Source organism: Cadophora gregata (genome assembly GCF_030347475.1).
Source record: "Cadophora gregata isolate MNR1 chromosome Unknown scaffold_3, whole genome shotgun sequence".
Classification (NCBI taxonomy): Eukaryota; Fungi; Ascomycota; class Leotiomycetes; order Helotiales; family Ploettnerulaceae; genus Cadophora; species Cadophora gregata.
The window spans coordinates 3,419,486-3,435,809 of record NW_026695926.1 but is presented as its reverse complement, the minus strand read 5'-3'; the positions used below and the strand labels follow the sequence as shown (position 1 = coordinate 3,435,809).

At 49.5% G+C, this 16,324-nt stretch overlaps 5 protein-coding genes across 5 annotated transcripts; 1 reads left to right on the top strand and 4 right to left on the bottom strand.

Moving 5' to 3' along the window:
• Nucleotides 1–1,038: 1,038 nt before the first annotated feature.
• On the bottom strand, nt 1,039–2,424 carry ONS95_009648 (uncharacterized protein; the record flags this gene model as incomplete). Its single annotated transcript, XM_058503252.1, has 1 exon — nt 1,039–2,424. One exon carries the CDS (start codon nt 2,422–2,424, stop codon nt 1,039–1,041), a length of 1,386 nt encoding a protein of 461 aa, XP_058362187.1.
• Nucleotides 2,425–4,156: 1,732 nt separating this feature from the next.
• On the bottom strand, nt 4,157–4,675 carry ONS95_009647 (uncharacterized protein; the record flags this gene model as incomplete). The annotated part of the gene is made up of 1 exon (XM_058503251.1): nt 4,157–4,675. One exon carries the CDS (start codon nt 4,673–4,675, stop codon nt 4,157–4,159), a length of 519 nt encoding a protein of 172 aa, XP_058362186.1.
• Nucleotides 4,676–5,763: 1,088 nt separating this feature from the next.
• On the bottom strand, nt 5,764–9,901 carry ONS95_009646 (uncharacterized protein). Its single transcript, XM_058503250.1, has 5 exons — nt 9,506–9,901; nt 8,822–9,451; nt 8,106–8,772; nt 7,269–8,060; nt 5,764–7,169 (listed from the first exon to the last, which is right to left on the bottom strand). The coding sequence occupies exons 1-5, from the start codon at nt 9,721–9,723 to the stop codon at nt 7,134–7,136; spliced, it is 2,343 nt and encodes a 780-aa protein (XP_058362185.1). The 5' UTR covers nt 9,724–9,901; the 3' UTR covers nt 5,764–7,133.
• A 1,790-nt stretch (nt 9,902–11,691) lies between these two features.
• Nucleotides 11,692–14,741, bottom strand: ONS95_009645 (uncharacterized protein). The gene is made up of 8 exons (XM_058503249.1): nt 14,680–14,741; nt 14,019–14,502; nt 13,927–13,955; nt 13,787–13,847; nt 13,409–13,639; nt 13,049–13,332; nt 12,836–12,999; nt 11,692–12,790 (listed from the first exon to the last, which is right to left on the bottom strand). Exons 2-8 carry the CDS (start codon nt 14,128–14,130, stop codon nt 12,001–12,003), a joined length of 1,671 nt encoding a protein of 556 aa, XP_058362184.1. The 5' UTR covers nt 14,131–14,502; nt 14,680–14,741; the 3' UTR covers nt 11,692–12,000.
• ONS95_009644 (uncharacterized protein) lies at nt 14,681–15,968 on the top strand (the record flags this gene model as incomplete). Its single annotated transcript, XM_058503248.1, has 3 exons — nt 14,681–15,084; nt 15,239–15,411; nt 15,459–15,968. Exons 2-3 carry the CDS (start codon nt 15,292–15,294, stop codon nt 15,966–15,968), a joined length of 630 nt encoding a protein of 209 aa, XP_058362183.1. The 5' UTR covers nt 14,681–15,084; nt 15,239–15,291.
• Nucleotides 15,969–16,324: the final 356 nt, after the last annotated feature.

Sequence of the window (16,324 nt, the reverse complement as noted above, 5' to 3'; positions counted from 1 at the left end):
CTCCACTCCATTTTTCCTGTCATTCATTATTTCAAGTTTCAGTGGCCTTGCCTTGTCTTGCTCCATACTATCTATCTCTTTCCAGTAAATGTATGAACTTAAGGGGAAATGTGGAGCTTGGGACATCATCTCTGCAGCTGTTGGGATCGTCAATTGGCTTCGGATATGCGGATGCGAAAGATGTTGAATACTTGAATTTCATTGTTACTGCTTGAGTCTAGAGTCTGATATGAGAAACGCACAAAGGACGAAGTAAGATCCGAAGGGCTACATCTGTTGTTGGGGTTTGTGGCTTTCCATTTGCACGTCCAATGTTCTCGACTTCTTTATGTGGTGTCGGTGTCCTTAGGCTTGGGATTAGGTGATTTTGATGAATTGTTCGCACCACAGCAAAAGAAAGAAGAATGGGTGGAGCTTCAAACTGTGCTGACGACAACATTGTTTTCTTCAGTCCTACCGGCATTTATCTGCATCGAGCTTCCGGTTCAAAGATTTACAAATCTGGCAAATCCCTATCAAAGACACAACAGACATTTAGCACTCCTGTAGTCTTATCGTGTTTGTAGTCAGAAGATGGAGGGGAAGAAGAAAGGATTTCTATAGACGACAAGGGAATGTAATATCATCGATCGTGATCTATTCATTTCCCCAATGAGAGCAGCTAAAGAACACATGAGCTGCCATCCCATCCCCATCCCCATCTTCGTCCCCAGCTCCGTCCTTTCCTATGTCCGATATATCTCTGCCGCCTCCCCACCAACCCCAAAGCCATCCCCGGGCTAGATTTACCCTTTTCCTTTCCTTTCCCCTCAAAAGTTGCCTGCCGTCCTCCGTACATATCCCAAAAGCTTCCCGAAATCTATGTGATTACATATTATACTATAGGTACAATGATGAAAGGAAATTCTATTCAGATTCAGATTCAGATCTAGACATTAGATAGCATGATACCACCGCTTGATCAAATGCATATATGGCTCCAAGATCATCCCAAGAGAGTGTTGATATTTTCGATATTTTTTCAGAATAGCCGTCCCCTCAGTAAAACTCCGGTAAACTCCCCAGATCAGGGATCGGCTTGGTACAATCCCAACCCCTCTCATACGCAAGAGCAGGCATGAATCCACCCTGCAGACCAGCCTGGTAGCTCCACAGCGGCGCATTCTCCGTCTTCCAGGTCCAGTAGAACCAGCCCAAGGTCTTCTCAAATGTCGACATCTGCGCCTCCGCCCACGTCTGCAGGAACAGCTTGAACTCCGGGGTGAAGGTCGACGAGTCGGCATTGGCCATGTCGCAGTTACATTGGTTGTTTTGCGTCGGACAAGCGGGCTGTTTTGAGCCGAAGAAGTGTCCGGTCCAGCGGGCTCCTGCGCCGACGCCGTTCAGGTAGACTGCGCAGTCGGTGTCTGCTTGGGACCATTCTCCTACCATGAGGGGACCGAAGCCGGTTGAGGGGCTGATGCCAGCGGTGATTTGGGCGGCCCAGGTTTTGCATGCGAAGGAGATGCGGTCCTTGTGGGGGAGAGCGAGCAGGCCGCTGTCGAAAATGGTGTATTCGTGGACGTCGAGGGCAAGAGAATCCCCGTAACCTTGTAGTTGTCCAGTCCAGGGCCCCAAACCTCGCATCGACTCGCTGAAGACTTGAGTAGCGTTGAAGCCATTGTCATGGACAATCTGGTATGCCTTCCGTGTCCAGGCATTGAGCTCATCCATTGGGATAGTCATCGCAGGCTCGTTGACAAGGCCATAGAAAGCGATGATATTCTTGTAGCGATCCTGGGCGAAGAACTTGGACAGCTGATTATGGATATCGAGCGTACGTTGGGCGTTGGTAGGGCCCTCTGGGCCGGTTATCCAATTGACTTTTCCCATCCGGCCACTGTGATTCCAACCGTTCTGGCTACCAGGCACACCGTGAAGATCGAGCTTGACGCGAAGACCGTACTTGCGGGCCCACTCGATACCGCGAAGGAGATAGCGCCATGAGATACCGAAGACATATGGATCTTCATCGAATCTCTTCACTGCCCAGTACGAGAATGGGATCCGGATGTGGTCGAGGCCTGCGGCAGCAATGGCCTTGAAGTCCTCTTCCTTGATGAAAGTCGAGTAGTGCTTCTCCAGTGTCTCGGCGGCCTTTGGACCAAGCTTCTTGGACAAAGCGTATTCGTCTATCAGGCTCGAATCGGTGAATAGTGAAGGAGTAATGAACGGTTCAAGGGCGAGCCAACCTCCTATACTGACTCCACGGAACGGCTTGTTACTGTAAGAGCCCCATGGTTCGCTGAGAGGGGGGACGTTTGAGTTCGCTTGCTTCGAGTTATCCCAGGTGGAGTTCAGGCCCACGAGAGGAAGACCGCCTACTGTCTCACTCGTAAACGTGCAGTTGAAGCCCGTCATATCCAGCCATGATGTTGGGTCCATCCATGTGCCTTTCGCTTCCGAAGGGATGTCGTCTGAGGTTGTGCATTCTGTCGGTGTACTGGTGGCTGTGGATGAAGTTCTAGAGGCGCTAGAAGTCACAGTTGAGGTTGACTTTACAGATTTGATTGGCGAACTGCTCGAAGATACAGAGGCGGAACTCGTAGAAGATGAGCCTTCTGCCGCAGCGACGGCACCAGAAGTTGATTTCGATTGAACATGAATAACATCCTTCGCGATGAGAGCTCCCACGATCGCTCCTGCAATAGCGAGGATCCCTATGATACCCGCGATCCAAAGCCCTATTGCCTGTTAAAATCTGTACGACTTGGGGGAACCATATCCGACTCACAAAGCGGTTTTATCTTCCTCTCTTGCTTTTTTGGATAAATGTCTTCATTTCCCTCTCCTGCTCCCACCACCGTCATCTCATGTAGCTTCTCCGTGCTATCGGTGTTTTCGACGCGATACATTCTCATCTTGTGTCCTTCGTGGCGGACTCTTGCCTGTGTTATGAACTCTCAAGGTTTCTTTTCAGCTGATCGTTGCCCTGTCTTTCACGCCTCCATATATATACCAGATGAAACTTCCTCTAACGATTCGAGGGAGAATTTGCGGGACCGCTCGAGTGAGCTGTCGCGTCGCAAAAAGAGGTACAGCGTCCAAGGTAGTATCGTGGATCCTGTCTTGGATAGTCCTGCGGCTGTGTCCCTCGTGTTAGTAGACTAGCAGTCTGGCGCGTAGTATCGCGATGATCGAGGAACCGGATCACGGGGTCGTCAGGCGTCAATCGTCAACCGTCACTTGGGGATGCGAGATCCATAAGGTAAGAAACCAGCACGAAGACGGCCGGCCATCTTCAGTATATAAAGGGAGCCAGGGGGATGCCCTCTTCGAAATTAAGATTAAAGTTTATCGGTCGTTAGCCAAAAGGGGCAAGAAATTTAACGCGCCTGAGACGGGGGCTAGCATGCTTTAAGCTAAGCTGGGGGGCTAATACGAGGTCTGGGCAGTAAATTACTAGACCCAGTCTTTCTTCCGTATCGATAACACGAGTAGAGGGGAGTAAACAAGGCACTTGGCTGCTTGATGATATCTTCGCAGTTCATAGTCGCCCGAATGTCTTCTTTGTCGAGTAAATATGACAGGCACAGTACTATCAATAAGGTTGAAACTAATTCTCGGGCTCGTCTGAAAAGCACCTGTATCGCCAGGTCTTACCTTGAAGCATACGAAGTAAACTTACGAAGTTAGTAACGGCTCCCGAGATGAGTGCTAAAGGAATGGAAAGGGGCTAAGGGGTTCGCGGCGAATTGACGGCATTGATTCGTCGCCTTGGACGGGAAGTGGGGTGTAAGGCTGGTCGTCCATGTGGCTGCCCGGCAACCCTGGTCTCGTTCAGGAACAACAGAAATAACACTGTTGTGGTCATAGTCAAGATATCAAGACACCTGTGTCTACATACAGTACAGCGCTGGAAAGCAATTTGTAACAAGACAGGCTGGTTTGAGTTGCAAATAATTGATTAGAACTTTGCTCGTAAATGCCGATGCAGACTTTGCTTACCAACCTGCCTCAGAAACCCAGCTTCTTCCAAACGCTAACCTTAATTCATTGGAACGCAAAACCACGGAGTCCGATAATGCCTCCTCGAAACCCGACAGCTGACCTTTGAAATACTCATTTATCCATACAATACTATCCCGCATATCATATTCCGACATCAATCAGCTCATCAATGTCTAATTACAGTCATCCAACTTTCATCCGTATCAGCCCAACTTCTTCTCTGCCCTTCCAACCCGAATGTCACACTCGCACCTGTACCCGTACCACCAGGGAAAAGCGAGAATGGAAAGATCGTGATCTGATTGGTAACGTTCTGCTCAACCTGTGACCCGATGCACGACTTAGGGAATACCGATTGGTCGTCGTCCTTGTGGTGATCTGATATTCGCCAGTCCTCATATCTACCATTATATAGCGAGTCGCTGAACATGACGGTTTTGAGATCCATATTTCGGCGCAGGAATTGGAAGATTGATATCCAGGATGATGGTGACTCGGCGTGGAGAAAGACATCTCTCAGCTCTAGGGAGCGGAGAGTTGGAGCGTGTCTGAGGAGCATATCCTGGAGATCGGCTTCTGTTGTTAAGTTCGCTTGGAGTGAGAGATGAGCGAAGAATTTCCAGCAGTAGTCTTTCGGAATGATATCCCTTACTTCATTCGCCGAGGTGGCATCAACGACACCCATTTGATTGAGGATCAAAGTATGGAACGAAATCCTGAGTGCCCGCAGAGAACAGCACTTAGCCAAAAGCCGAGACAGCAAAACCACATCATTCTCCCTCCCGGCCATCCGCTGAAACACAAACACAATCCAACACGCTCAACACCTCAAACCGCTCCTCATACCTCCCCGCACCTCTCGCCCACGCATTAAAACCCAAACTCGACCCCTCTAGCGTCCGGAAACCATCCCTCTTAAGCAAAGTAACGGCATCAAACAAGCTCCAAATATGACTACTCATCAACAAGCGCCCTCTCAAAACGGCTCAAGCCGGCGTCTCCCTCACAACCTCCTCATTCATCTCACTCAACTCAAACTCCGTACTAGGCGCTCCCTCCTCACCTCCCTCCCCTTCGTATGATACATACACCACCCCAACCAACCCCTCCAATCTGCTCACCACCTCCCCAAGCATCACCCTCTCATTACCGCCCATCTCAATAACCCTCTGACCCCTCACATACCCCAAAAAAAACCACCCATGACCCATAAAACCCCCCTCATCACCACCTCACCTCACCTCACGACACCAGCAAAGCAAAAAGTTCCTCACCAAAGACACGCTCCCACTCCCACTCCCACTCCCACTCCCACTCCCACTCCCACTCCCACTCCCAATCCCAATCCCAAGAGACCCGTAAACGCAAATATATATCTCTTAACCCACCACCCAGCCCTCGAAATCCTCTTCTTCAAAGACTTTACTACCATGCCCTGCCCTGCCGAAATCGATCGAAGAGTCTGCGGCCGGCCATGGGGGGAGATAGTGCGGAGGACGAGGATTTTGAAGAAAGACGTGTGCTGAGTTGAGATGAGTTGAAATGTGGTATGGTGTTTTGCAGGCGGGCGAAGCTTTTGAGGTTTAGTTTTTAGGTGGAATCGTGGATGGCTTTGGAGAGGAGTGGGGGTTGGTGCAGGATGTGGAGCGGAGCGGGGGGTGGGGGGTGTGAGGCTCAGGGCGAGGGCGAGGAGGTCGGTGCGGGGGAGGGGGAGGGGGAGGGGGAGGGGAGGGGGGTGAAGATTAGGGTGAGGAGGAGTTCGAGGGGGAGGGAAGGGGATGGTGGTTGGTGGTTGGTGGGCCGGCAAGTTGGGTGGTGATGCGGACCACCTTTTACAGTCGCCTGGAAGGAATTCGGTACGAGACGCGCGAGGGTGAAATTGAAGGTCTTGTCGCTTGTTGATATCGCTGAGATGAGAACTCGACTTGTATCCTTGAATGAATTGCTTATCGGATGATTGCCTGGTTTGGCTCTTGTTGGAATGGCTTGCGCGCGTTGAGAATAATTCGTTCGATCTAGCCCCAAACTGTTGGTTGTGCAAGCTTGCAATTGTTTACACCCACTCAGCCTCGATGTTGGGAAGCGGAAGATATCTTCGCTGACGGAAGCGACAGAAGGAGCAAGAGATAGATTCATTAACCGAGCAAACTTTCGTGCAAGAACATAACATTCGCTGGCTTCAAGCAACGTAATTGGGGGTCCAGCTTCGACTACTGAGACAGAATGAACCTAACCATCGCTCGAGAAGGCACAGTTCCATTACCACTCCTCCTACCTATCCTACATCCATTGCAACATACCTAAACCCTTGTGGTATTTGCCACCAACGCCGTGTCTGTCGTCCCGATGCTAAATGCAGAAGTACTCGTCCCAGTATTGAGAGCCAAAAAACTCGAGCTCCCCATCCACGTTCGGACACGCGTTGGTAGGAATGCTGCCGCCTAACCTCCCCACTCTCACTGCACCTAGGCCGCACCTATTGCGAAATGTGCGAGTGCCCACAGGCGTTTGGACACCAAGGATGTAGTCCCTGACACCGATATCAAATTCGAGGCTCGGATCCCCATATTAACCACCGACCCAGTAGAAGTGAGCGCCATAATTTGCATGCACCGTTGCAGAATGGATGAGGGACACCCAGTGCATTCCCTCGCCGCTCCACCGTTGCTGTTTCAATTTGTCTGCCATGCGCCATTGAGATCTGTATTCTCGGTCTCCCAAGTCGTTTGGAGGTGCTGAGAGGAGGGTTAATTCCACTGTTGTATGCGTGAGAAAATGATGGTTGACATGGGTGATTTGACTCCGGCGGATTTGAGCTGGAATTTCTTGGCCCTTCATTGCCACAGCCTTCCCAAGTAACAGCGATTGACAGTGATAGAGAAAGGCGGCTGCGAGGGCGGGGACAGCGTCTTGGTGAATGATGCTGCTTGGGTTCGACACAGCAGGAGCCCAGCGTAGCAGGCGCTGCGGACAATCAGACAGAAGTTTGAAGTGAAGAACGCACTCACGCAAACTCTGACTTGATCAGTAAACTAAGATGCGTGATGTCAATTCCGTCGGCCCGATGGTACTTGATGTACTGAACCAAGTAGTTGGCAAATGCTTGTCTCCAATCACCGCTTGCACATGTCTACGCTATGACCCTATCCATTAACATTAATATCCATGTTGAACCAATCCTACGTGAATAGATTAGTAAGAATGGTTTTTGTAACATAACTTTCATGGCTGCTTGAGCCTAATTGCTTCGAGCGATGTGGATAGGTAAGAAAACTTACGAGCCAGTCCAAAGCACCCTGATCCTCCATCTGTAAATTCGGTATGTACATATCCAGCTCTTTTCCAGCATTATTAATTGCTTCATTGATCTGGTCATCCGACATGGAAGAGAAGTTGAGGAGTTCTGACATTTCCAGTTGAGGAATATTTGGCTGGTTTTGGTAAGCTTGCATCGGCTGCTGGACATTCTGAGGTACAGGATAAGTGGCCTGAACTTGGCTTTGGCCGTACTCTGATCCCGGAACGGATGTTCCTATAACTTCGCGAAGGTGCCTGCCGTACAGTGCAGCGGTCCCGTTCCGATGAGGTGGATTGGATCCAAGCCTCTCCAGAACATCCGCAGACTCCTCGATGAGCCGGCGAATACTGGGTGCCAAGCTCATACTACCCATTGAACCGGTGGTGCTGAGATAGAATGCAAAGCATGCAGCAAATGATATCATGATTGAAGTGTTATTCGGCATTGATTTAAGTCGATTTTCCCCTTGGACGGCTGCGCGAAGGACATTCAGAGCCGACGAGAGTCCTGCAGCGCGCAGGAAGCTTTTAACCTCGACTGGTGCTGTAGGATGGTTGATGACGCTGCTGTATATTGATAGCCGACCATGCGTGACCAAGATTTCGACGTATGGTGGGATCGAGTTGTCTTTCATCCCTCCTATGGCAAATGCCCATGTCGCGTACCAGTTGTTGAAGAACCCATCAATCATTCCCTGGAGTGATTGAGCAATCGAGTTACCACTAACGATTTGGCTGTCACAGGTTTTCTTTACTTCGGATATCAAAGTCGCCTGCAAATGTCAGCAATTATATTCCATGGCAAGCTGGAAACATACAAGATCTCTTCGAAGCACAGTAGATGAAATTATTGAGCCATCCCATGTATCTGCGATTGCCGACTTGTGCCAGTTGTCACAACGCTCAATAATGGTGGTCACGGGCACTGTGAAACTCCTGCCTCTTGCCAGACAAACCCCTCGATCGAGCACAAACAACGCAAGCCAAATTCTTTCGCGTCGACGGAGGAGTCTCTTCCCGAAATCCGAGTTTGGATCTACGTCCGAGAAGCCATCAAGCTCCAATGCTTTCTTGGCAGTGATCCAGTCAGAGGGTGGCTTACCCTCATGGATTCCGGTCAGAGAGTCACTCGGAGATGGAACAATGAGTTTATTCAGTGAGATGTCCATAGCGATAGTCAGAGCAGAAGCCATATATGCGCAAGTCCCGTCGTCTGACCAGTGCTCACCAGGTGCCATCCATGGGATATTGACCATGAATCCCAAGACAATTTCGGGAGACCGATTCCGTTTCGTCATGAGCTCCCGGGCCAGAAGTTTGCAATGAGCTGAAAGTCTTCTGGATACAGCAGATGCAGTTGGCATAAACAACGCTGATGCTGCCATAATCGACGTAAACAGGAAAGCTGACTGCTTGCGTACGAATTGCGGGGTATGGAGGAGCGGGTCCAAGCCCCACCTAGTATGTGCAAGATTGTCATGAAAGCTACAAGTATCAGTGAGTTGCTCAGATAAAAGTTATGACTTCTTCTCACTAGGCGAACAGAATGGATGCCTCTTCTTCTGTTACAAGTCCCAATTCTATCGGGTCGATATCCTCGCCGACGTCCAAACTCGGACGAAAGGGCCCGAAGAAATCCCGTAATTGCTGGTCTCCAACAGCACCCGGAAATCGTGGTGGGCTAAGATAGGAGGTCTGCTTGTTGGGAGCTGATAGATCTGATGCTCGCGCGAGCAATTGCAGAGGATTTTCGGCATCATGGACCGAGAAGTTGTCGTCCGGACTTTCCGTCTCGGTGGCTGATCCCCTGAATGAGTTATTTGGGATTCCTGATCGCAGGGCTTGAGAACCGTTCAGACTTCCTGTTATATGGTGGGCACTCTGAAGGCTCCTTTGGCCCGGAGACATGTTGGGCAGACCATGAGCATGACCCTGAGATGGCTGTGGAGGGCTCATATTTTGGTCTCTCTGATGACCCTGAGATTGGTCTGTACGCGGGCTCAGGTCCAGAGTTTGTGAAGTGCTCGCTGGGAGCAACCCCTGGGCTTCAGTTAGGAGTGCTTGAAGATGCTGTGTGTTCTGCTCTTCATCTGGGCCTTGGGTCCTGGATCTTTTGATGGCTTGCTCGATGCGGTATACTGCCTTCTCGAGTCCATCTCTCTTACTGGATTTCTCGTTAGTGGATATTCAACGGATTGACGTTGTTGAATGGCAATACTTTTTGATGCCTTTCTTTCGTCCGACACGGTAATCCGGAACAATGCATTCCGCCCCAGTCTGCGCACATTTCTTGCAGCGTATGTCTTCAGCAGCATTACGCAAGCAGCGAGTCTTGCTTTTCCTGCAATTCAAGCAGGCTGCTTGCTTTTGAGACCCAGGTCCATCCTTTTCGGCAGTATTCGAGCTGCTTGGTGATCTCAATGGTCTATCTTCCATTTTGAGGATCCTGAGAACGTGGAGTATCTAATCATCTCGATACGGATGTCATTGACTGAGCACGGGACATTGGAGTGGGTGACACGACGTTGGGAGGCATTGGCAGAATACTGGCATTATTCGTAGGATGCCGACGAGATCGAGTGAAGTTCAGTGAAGACAGGTTCCTCACGTGACGCCACCTAAAATGGTGGAGCTTGGAGGCGGGGTCTCTCGTGAGTAATTCCCCACCCCAACAGAACAATCCTCGGTTCCATTATTATCGCACGAATTATGTCAGCGTCCCCAAAGCCACTTGGTATCCGATATTCTTGTTTCTGCTGTCATTTATAGCTTTCTGTCCTCAGCTATTAACCCTAGAGGTATTATACCTACTCCTTATTCTAAGGACACTGAGACTCTTAGATCTCCTAGGCTCCTCCAATATTCCAGTTTAACTACCTATTTCTTATTTTGGAAGAGATGGTCAGAAATACAAGTGGGGCAAGCAATTGAGGGGCAGGCTGAGGCCCGACCCTTGAAAATTAGCGAGCGATTGTTGACATTTTCAGGCCTCACTGTCCGTCAAGGAGACTGCATTGTCACCTGAACATATCGATGCGTTTCTCTTATGGGGTGATACATCAGCTTCATAACATAATAATCAAACATCGTCGTCGCCGCTGTATGATGGTTGTTGTCAGCGATTACACATCTCTCTGCGACTTTGAGAAACGATGGAGTGTTTGCCTTCACGCCCATTAACTGCACGAACATGCTCAAACTTGATAAACCTTTCACAACAGCTTTCCGTCAGGTAGCTAATTTCGATGCTACCTCACGATCTAGTATCTCAAGATGTAGCTATACTACTGGCGTTCGTACAAAAACACCATCCATCTACAGAACACCATCTATCTACAGGAGGCATTCAATCAGAAGAGGAGCCTTGGCACTGCAGTCCTCAAGCGATTGGCTTCGAGCTGGTAACTGACATACCACACATCTTCCATACAATTACAAGATTGATCAACAAACATAATATGACCTAGACCTATTCGGCGTTGCATCCAGCCTGCAGCCTTATCTCCCACCTTATCTCTGCAGCTTCACGTAAAAAGCCACCCTACTCTTACCCCTCGTTGCAACCTGCAAGCTGCACGACCCTACCGAGAATAGAAACCCCCGCCTACCTAACCTGAAACACTAGCTTCGCAAGCTCCCACCCCCATCCACATGCTCGGCTGTCAAAGCCCTACCAGATATCCATCCAGGCGGGATATTCTCCGTCCCACACAATCATGACGTAGAGTTGCAGGTGGGAACAACGGTCCCCAATCCTCGAGCTCCAAGTGACAGCGGTATCATTGCAACAGGAGTGGTTGGATATACCAGCTATCTACTGCACAGTAAAGCTTTGAGGCTAAGAAGGAGGCTCCAGTGTTCAAGCTTCAAGCTTCAAGCTTCAGTCTTGTCACCATCGACCTGACTCTGCTCTACTCGAGGACTCGACTCGAAGGAGCGTAGCTAAGCGAGATGCAGATGTCGTGTATGCAACTAGGGCGCCTCCATCTCCCCATAAATACACAAAACAAGACAAGGGTCGGCGAAGTCGTACAGAGCTAAGCCTTGTCATGTACTGTAACTTCGCCGACCTACAGTACAGTACACGCAAGTACTATCGTGGCTGCAGTGTAGCGAAATAGTAGCCCTGCGCTATTTCTGTTTGTCTCTCTGCCTGTCTGTCTTAACAAGCTCTCAAACAGTGGTGCTTATCGTCTAGTGAGAAGCCTTATGTACCGTGCCGCGACTAGGCAGGTATCATTTCATCAGTGGCACCGAGACCCCTGAGTTAAGCACGAGAGGTTTGGTCCGTTCGGTGAGTAGCGAGGGAGAGGGAGAGGGCTTGTGTTGGATAGAGATTAGGCGAAACTTTAACTTGAAAGGTGTGAACTCTCTCGTACATCGGTGCAATGATAGATAGCTGTCTTTCTGCATGCAATATGGCATTTGATAGTGGGGTAAGCTAAAATTAAGTTCAAATTGTACATCGGCGCAATTGACAGTCTCTATATCCGAAATGGCATTTTGTGGTGTGTTTCCATTTGACTTTACCTCTACATCCGTGGCATAGAAGCATTTTTGATATTGGACATGATCTTTGAATGTGGGGTATTTCCATATACGCTACCTAAGCACAATGACACCAGCGGCGCCTGCAATCGTCCAAACGCCTTGAAATTTTGTAACCTTATTTCCCATTGACACATTTTTCGTTTTCCTGTTTCTGTCCAAATCTCAACCCAGTTTCGTGACTTTAGGAGACCTGTCGTTAGTACTAACAACCACATTCCTCTCCCCCACACCCTGCTCAGCCGCGACAGCGCTCCAGAACGCCATTGTTAGAGGAGTGCAATAGAGTTCGTACCAGAGGAAGTCCTCTAGCATGAGTGCTATTTCACTGATTCCCACGAGTCCTAGCGCAAGGCAGGATTCAGCGAGGGTAGCGGCGAAATTCTGTTGGGTCGGTGTGTTTGCCGCGCCAAGACCGCCCATGATTAAGATCCAGAGGAGCATTTCAGGGTACTGCAGGAGGTACGCGTGGAGGTCGATGGTGGTGAGGAGTTTGTGGATGCGATATGAAAGGAGGCGGGAGAGGGGGACACTGGCGGGGGAATTGCGCATGAATAGGAGGGTGTGGATTAGGGAAGCATTGCCGAAGAGTTGGTAAATTAGGAGGCTTTTTTCGTGATTGGAGGACTCTGAGGCTGAAAGGATGAGAGCTAGACTTCGGCGTTCGTGGCGTTCGAGTTGACCTTTGTACTGGAACACTGGTGTCGGATTACCCTTCTCGATCATGGCGAGTGCATCATCTTCTTGAATGGGAGGGACGTTTCGTAAAGTCGAGTAGATGTGTACACATTCCCCAGCCAGTTCTTCATTGCCAGTAAGGTTGTTCAGTTTGGATTGATATCGACGTGCGAGGGCACTGTATGGAGTCCAGTCATCGTCACCCTTTTCCTCCTCGCCTTGAACAAGCTCGAATCGTGGCCGAATGTTCAGCGCAATCGATACACACGTGTCAGTCCTGAGGGAATTAGATGGCGTCCAATCTCATGTAGGAAGGGCTTACCATGCAACAAAAGTGTTAGCACTTTTGCCACTAACGAATTCCTTTGATATCTTCTCCAAGCCGCCTCTCCCGTTCACCATGGCTTGCAAGCCATCAAAGTGAATCTTAGCTTCATGTGTCTCAAGACCAGCTCGGACGCCATTGAAGCCAAAGTCTGCAAGGATCTAAACAATCAGTTTCACGACGCGGAAAGTGGTTGGCCAGAGAATATACCTCAAAATGAAGCAGACATGCAACAGTCAGGAGAGTAATGTCCGAGACCTTCCAGAACTTCGGATCGCTTAACTTTCTATTGATGATTCGGATCGACTCTCCATGGTGGTAGTAAACATCTCGACTAAATGATGTACCTCGTATCCTGCAAAGGTTCAAGGCGGAATGGAAAAGAGTGGCATGAAAGAAAGATGGATCAACCATGGCATGCCGCATGGCAATATCCTTCTTTGCCTTATTAGTCATGACATCGCTTGGGTACGTGTGTTTGAATGTGATGTAGTCTACATTCAACAGTCAGCACTTTCATAGCAGTTTAATGGCAGATGTGATATCATAATGGCACGATAGTGAACTCACAATGCTTGATGTAGAAGTGCGTCCTGCCTCGTTTCCCAATGACCATCGAGTCAAAAGGGTCGTGCGAATTGTCCTCGGGACACCGAACGAGCGGAGCAATAATATTGGTCAGTTTTGCAGGTGGGAGTTGCTGCTCTGTCCCGGTATGTTCGTCGTCTCCAGTCGATTTCAATCTTGCTCTTTTAGACGGGCTGGCTCGATGACGCAGCTTGCGTCGTGCTTGGGATCGAACTGCATGACTATGGTATCAGCATATATCGTGTTCGGAGACGGTGAGGTGGGTGGCGAATGCGGTTGGTGAGGAGTGTGACAATGGTTCTGACTGAAATGGTTGATACCGCGTTGTAAGTGGATCAACCAGAGAAAGCTTCCACATACTCAAATTTCGGAAAGTACCCCTGGGCCTTGCAACTCCTGTCTCTGTCACAAAGTGAAGGTCCTGTGATTTGATTGATGTGTTAGCATGCACTGTATTCAAAAACGCAGTGCTTGTGTCGCTTAGTGACTGGGTATCGTACCACTTCCCGTTGAGAGCCAGGCGAGTTGACTGGATCAGGATATATTAGTTAAGTTTCGTTATGAAACGGATTCAAGCTCTGGTGGTACCGACCGTGTATGTTTGGTACGGCTTCAACCTGCATCCATTCCAGCTGTGTAGCCGCGAGGCTTGTCCCTCCCTCTCCCCCACTGCTCCCCGACTGTGGGCTTGAAGAGTCGCTCATATCTATTGAATGGGAGCCTCCAAGAAGTTGACCCAAAGGAGAACCATTAACAAGTGAGGCCAGCTATGTCCAAAGTGGAGCCCCATCCGAGATGGAGATAGCTGTTTGAAGTGTAGTGGAGTCCTCGGTAACGTTTCCGCAGCTGGGCATTTAGCCTGATGAGAGCTGTGCCACGAACAACCCAGGGATCGGAGCTTAGACGTCGACTGCATGTACACTCCTCTAAGCGCACGAGAGACAAGCTTTGTTGTCCAATGAAATGGGCCACAGATTTGGAGATAACGCAGCCTGCTAGCACAAAGGAGGGGAGCAGTATCCTTACCGCAATATATGACGGGCGCCTAGTTCGAACTAGCTTTCGTGATAGGCGCGCTGTACGGAAGGATTCACGTTAACGTCAGCCACCAATCTGCCAAAAAGCGAATATCCCCCTTTCCCAGCATGGTAGTAACCAGGACAGATATTGTGTTTATGATGTCAACAAAACTTCTTCGTAAAGCAAGCAATGTCCATCAATATAAGCATTGCCAATGAAGGATTGAGGCTCACCCGGACTGTTGGGAATAGCTTCACCGCCAGGAGCCGATAAGTTGCAAGGTTGAAGCCGCCCCGATTGCACCGTGCACAGTCACATCACGGGGTCCAACGTCAATAAAGTGTAGCTTCTGGCTGCACCGTTCGTTTTGGACTTTTTGATTACATTTCATATGCAAGACCGGGATTGAGTGATTCGTGGGAGGATAGCTGGCGGGCCTAGATCCAACTGTAAAGGCTGACTAACTCCGCAACGCACTGTCAGCTCGGTGCGATTGGAACGCCCCCTCTCGGCAGCTAGGCGGTAAGTGTATTTGCGGGCAACAAAGCTACAACAGCCATTGGAGAAGCTTAATGAGTGAAATCGTCTTGAAGCTTGAGGATTTGAGCATAATTTATGAACAATGTCCTAACCTATCGGTAGGAGTCCGGCCGAGCTATGGCCGCAAAGGGAAGTCCACATCCTGTTCTGTCGATCGTCGATCGTACGATACTACGCCAGCGGTGGCTGCATCTATACAAGGCTGGCATCGATAGCTAATTGATATATAGATAAACTGAACACTCAACTTAGGTAGCTCTAGGCATCCAGAACTCGACTCCACAATTGAAATATCGGAACTCGCAATGGCATTTGAATACAATCAAGACAGCTACTGGAACGGTGCTACATTCTATCAACAAAATCTGGACACTGTCCCTCTAGAAGCCGGTGGCTTCTTTGAGTCGTCGGCGAATCCATTGACGGTAAAACTCATGAAACCTTTTCATGGCCAATAGACTAATATTTGCAGATAAACACTACAGCTCCTCAATTTACTGGCAATCTCATCGGAGAGCCCCCCAGCGTGGCGTATTCGGAATGGGGTGGTAGCATTCAAGGTGACTCAATCTCAACCGGCGACTTTTCACCAACCACTACCAAATCAGACAAAATCACCGAGGGGAGCTCACGCGGCCCCCGACGCCCATCAGCAGAAGCTGTAGCTAGAAGGCGGAAGCAGAACAGAGTGTCACAAGCCGCTTGGCGAGCTCGAAACAAGGAGCTAGTTGAGGAGCTTCGTCAAGAGATATCTGAGTACTCAGAGTATACCGAGAACATGCAGCAGACAATGAGATCCCTCCTCCAGACTACGGAGTCTTTGAAAGGGGTGATTGAGAATGCACTTGCACAGCAGCCGCCAAACAAGTCATCACAGAGTCGGCCGAATGGAGAATCGCAGCTCATGTCGCCGATTTCATCGAACGATGGACCGCAGCAAGACACTCAAGATACACAGGATTGTGACGGAGATGATGTTTGATAGACCGATTTGGGACTTGACTTATAGATTCGGCTTTAGAGGGAACACCCTGCAGCTTTCGCAACTCGGGTTCTGGCTTCGTATAATTTGGTTTGTCGGTGGTGTATTTGTGTAGGAATCGTGCACCGTAGAGTCGGTGCAGAAGGTTCGAGAGATGGTTCAGAAGGATGCCCTCAAAGTAGGAATCTTTTTGATGCGCGCGAATAATATCGGGAGCCGCCGCGAATGGATAATTGAATGTTGGCGTCTCTGACGCATTATCTTATACGTGATCTGACATGTTGAGGGTATTCTATCCAGTGCTGAGTCGTGTTGTTGGTTCTGGACATGATGTTGCGCGAGATACTGTCTCAAGT

Bases quoted from the DNA above. Each gene is read 5' to 3' on its own strand.
- ONS95_009645 (XM_058503249.1), bottom strand. From the start codon at position 14,130: ATGAGCGACTCTTCAAGCCCACAGTCGGGGAGCAGTGGGGGAGAGGGA. The intron at 13,956-14,018 runs GTCGGTACCACC...ATCCTGATCCAG, and splicing joins AGCCGTACCAAACATACACG to TCAACTCGCCTGGCTCTCAA. The intron at 13,333-13,408 runs GTGAGTTCACTA...TGTTGAATGTAG, and splicing joins GCACTTCTACATCAAGCATT to ACTACATCACATTCAAACAC.
- ONS95_009646 (XM_058503250.1), bottom strand. From the start codon at position 9,723: ATGGAAGATAGACCATTGAGATCACCAAGCAGCTCGAATACTGCCGAA. The intron at 9,452-9,505 runs GTATTGCCATTC...CGAGAAATCCAG, and splicing joins CGAAAGAAAGGCATCAAAAA to TAAGAGAGATGGACTCGAGA. The intron at 7,170-7,268 runs GTAAGTTTTCTT...CTATTCACGTAG, and splicing joins AGGGTGCTTTGGACTGGCTC to GATTGGTTCAACATGGATAT.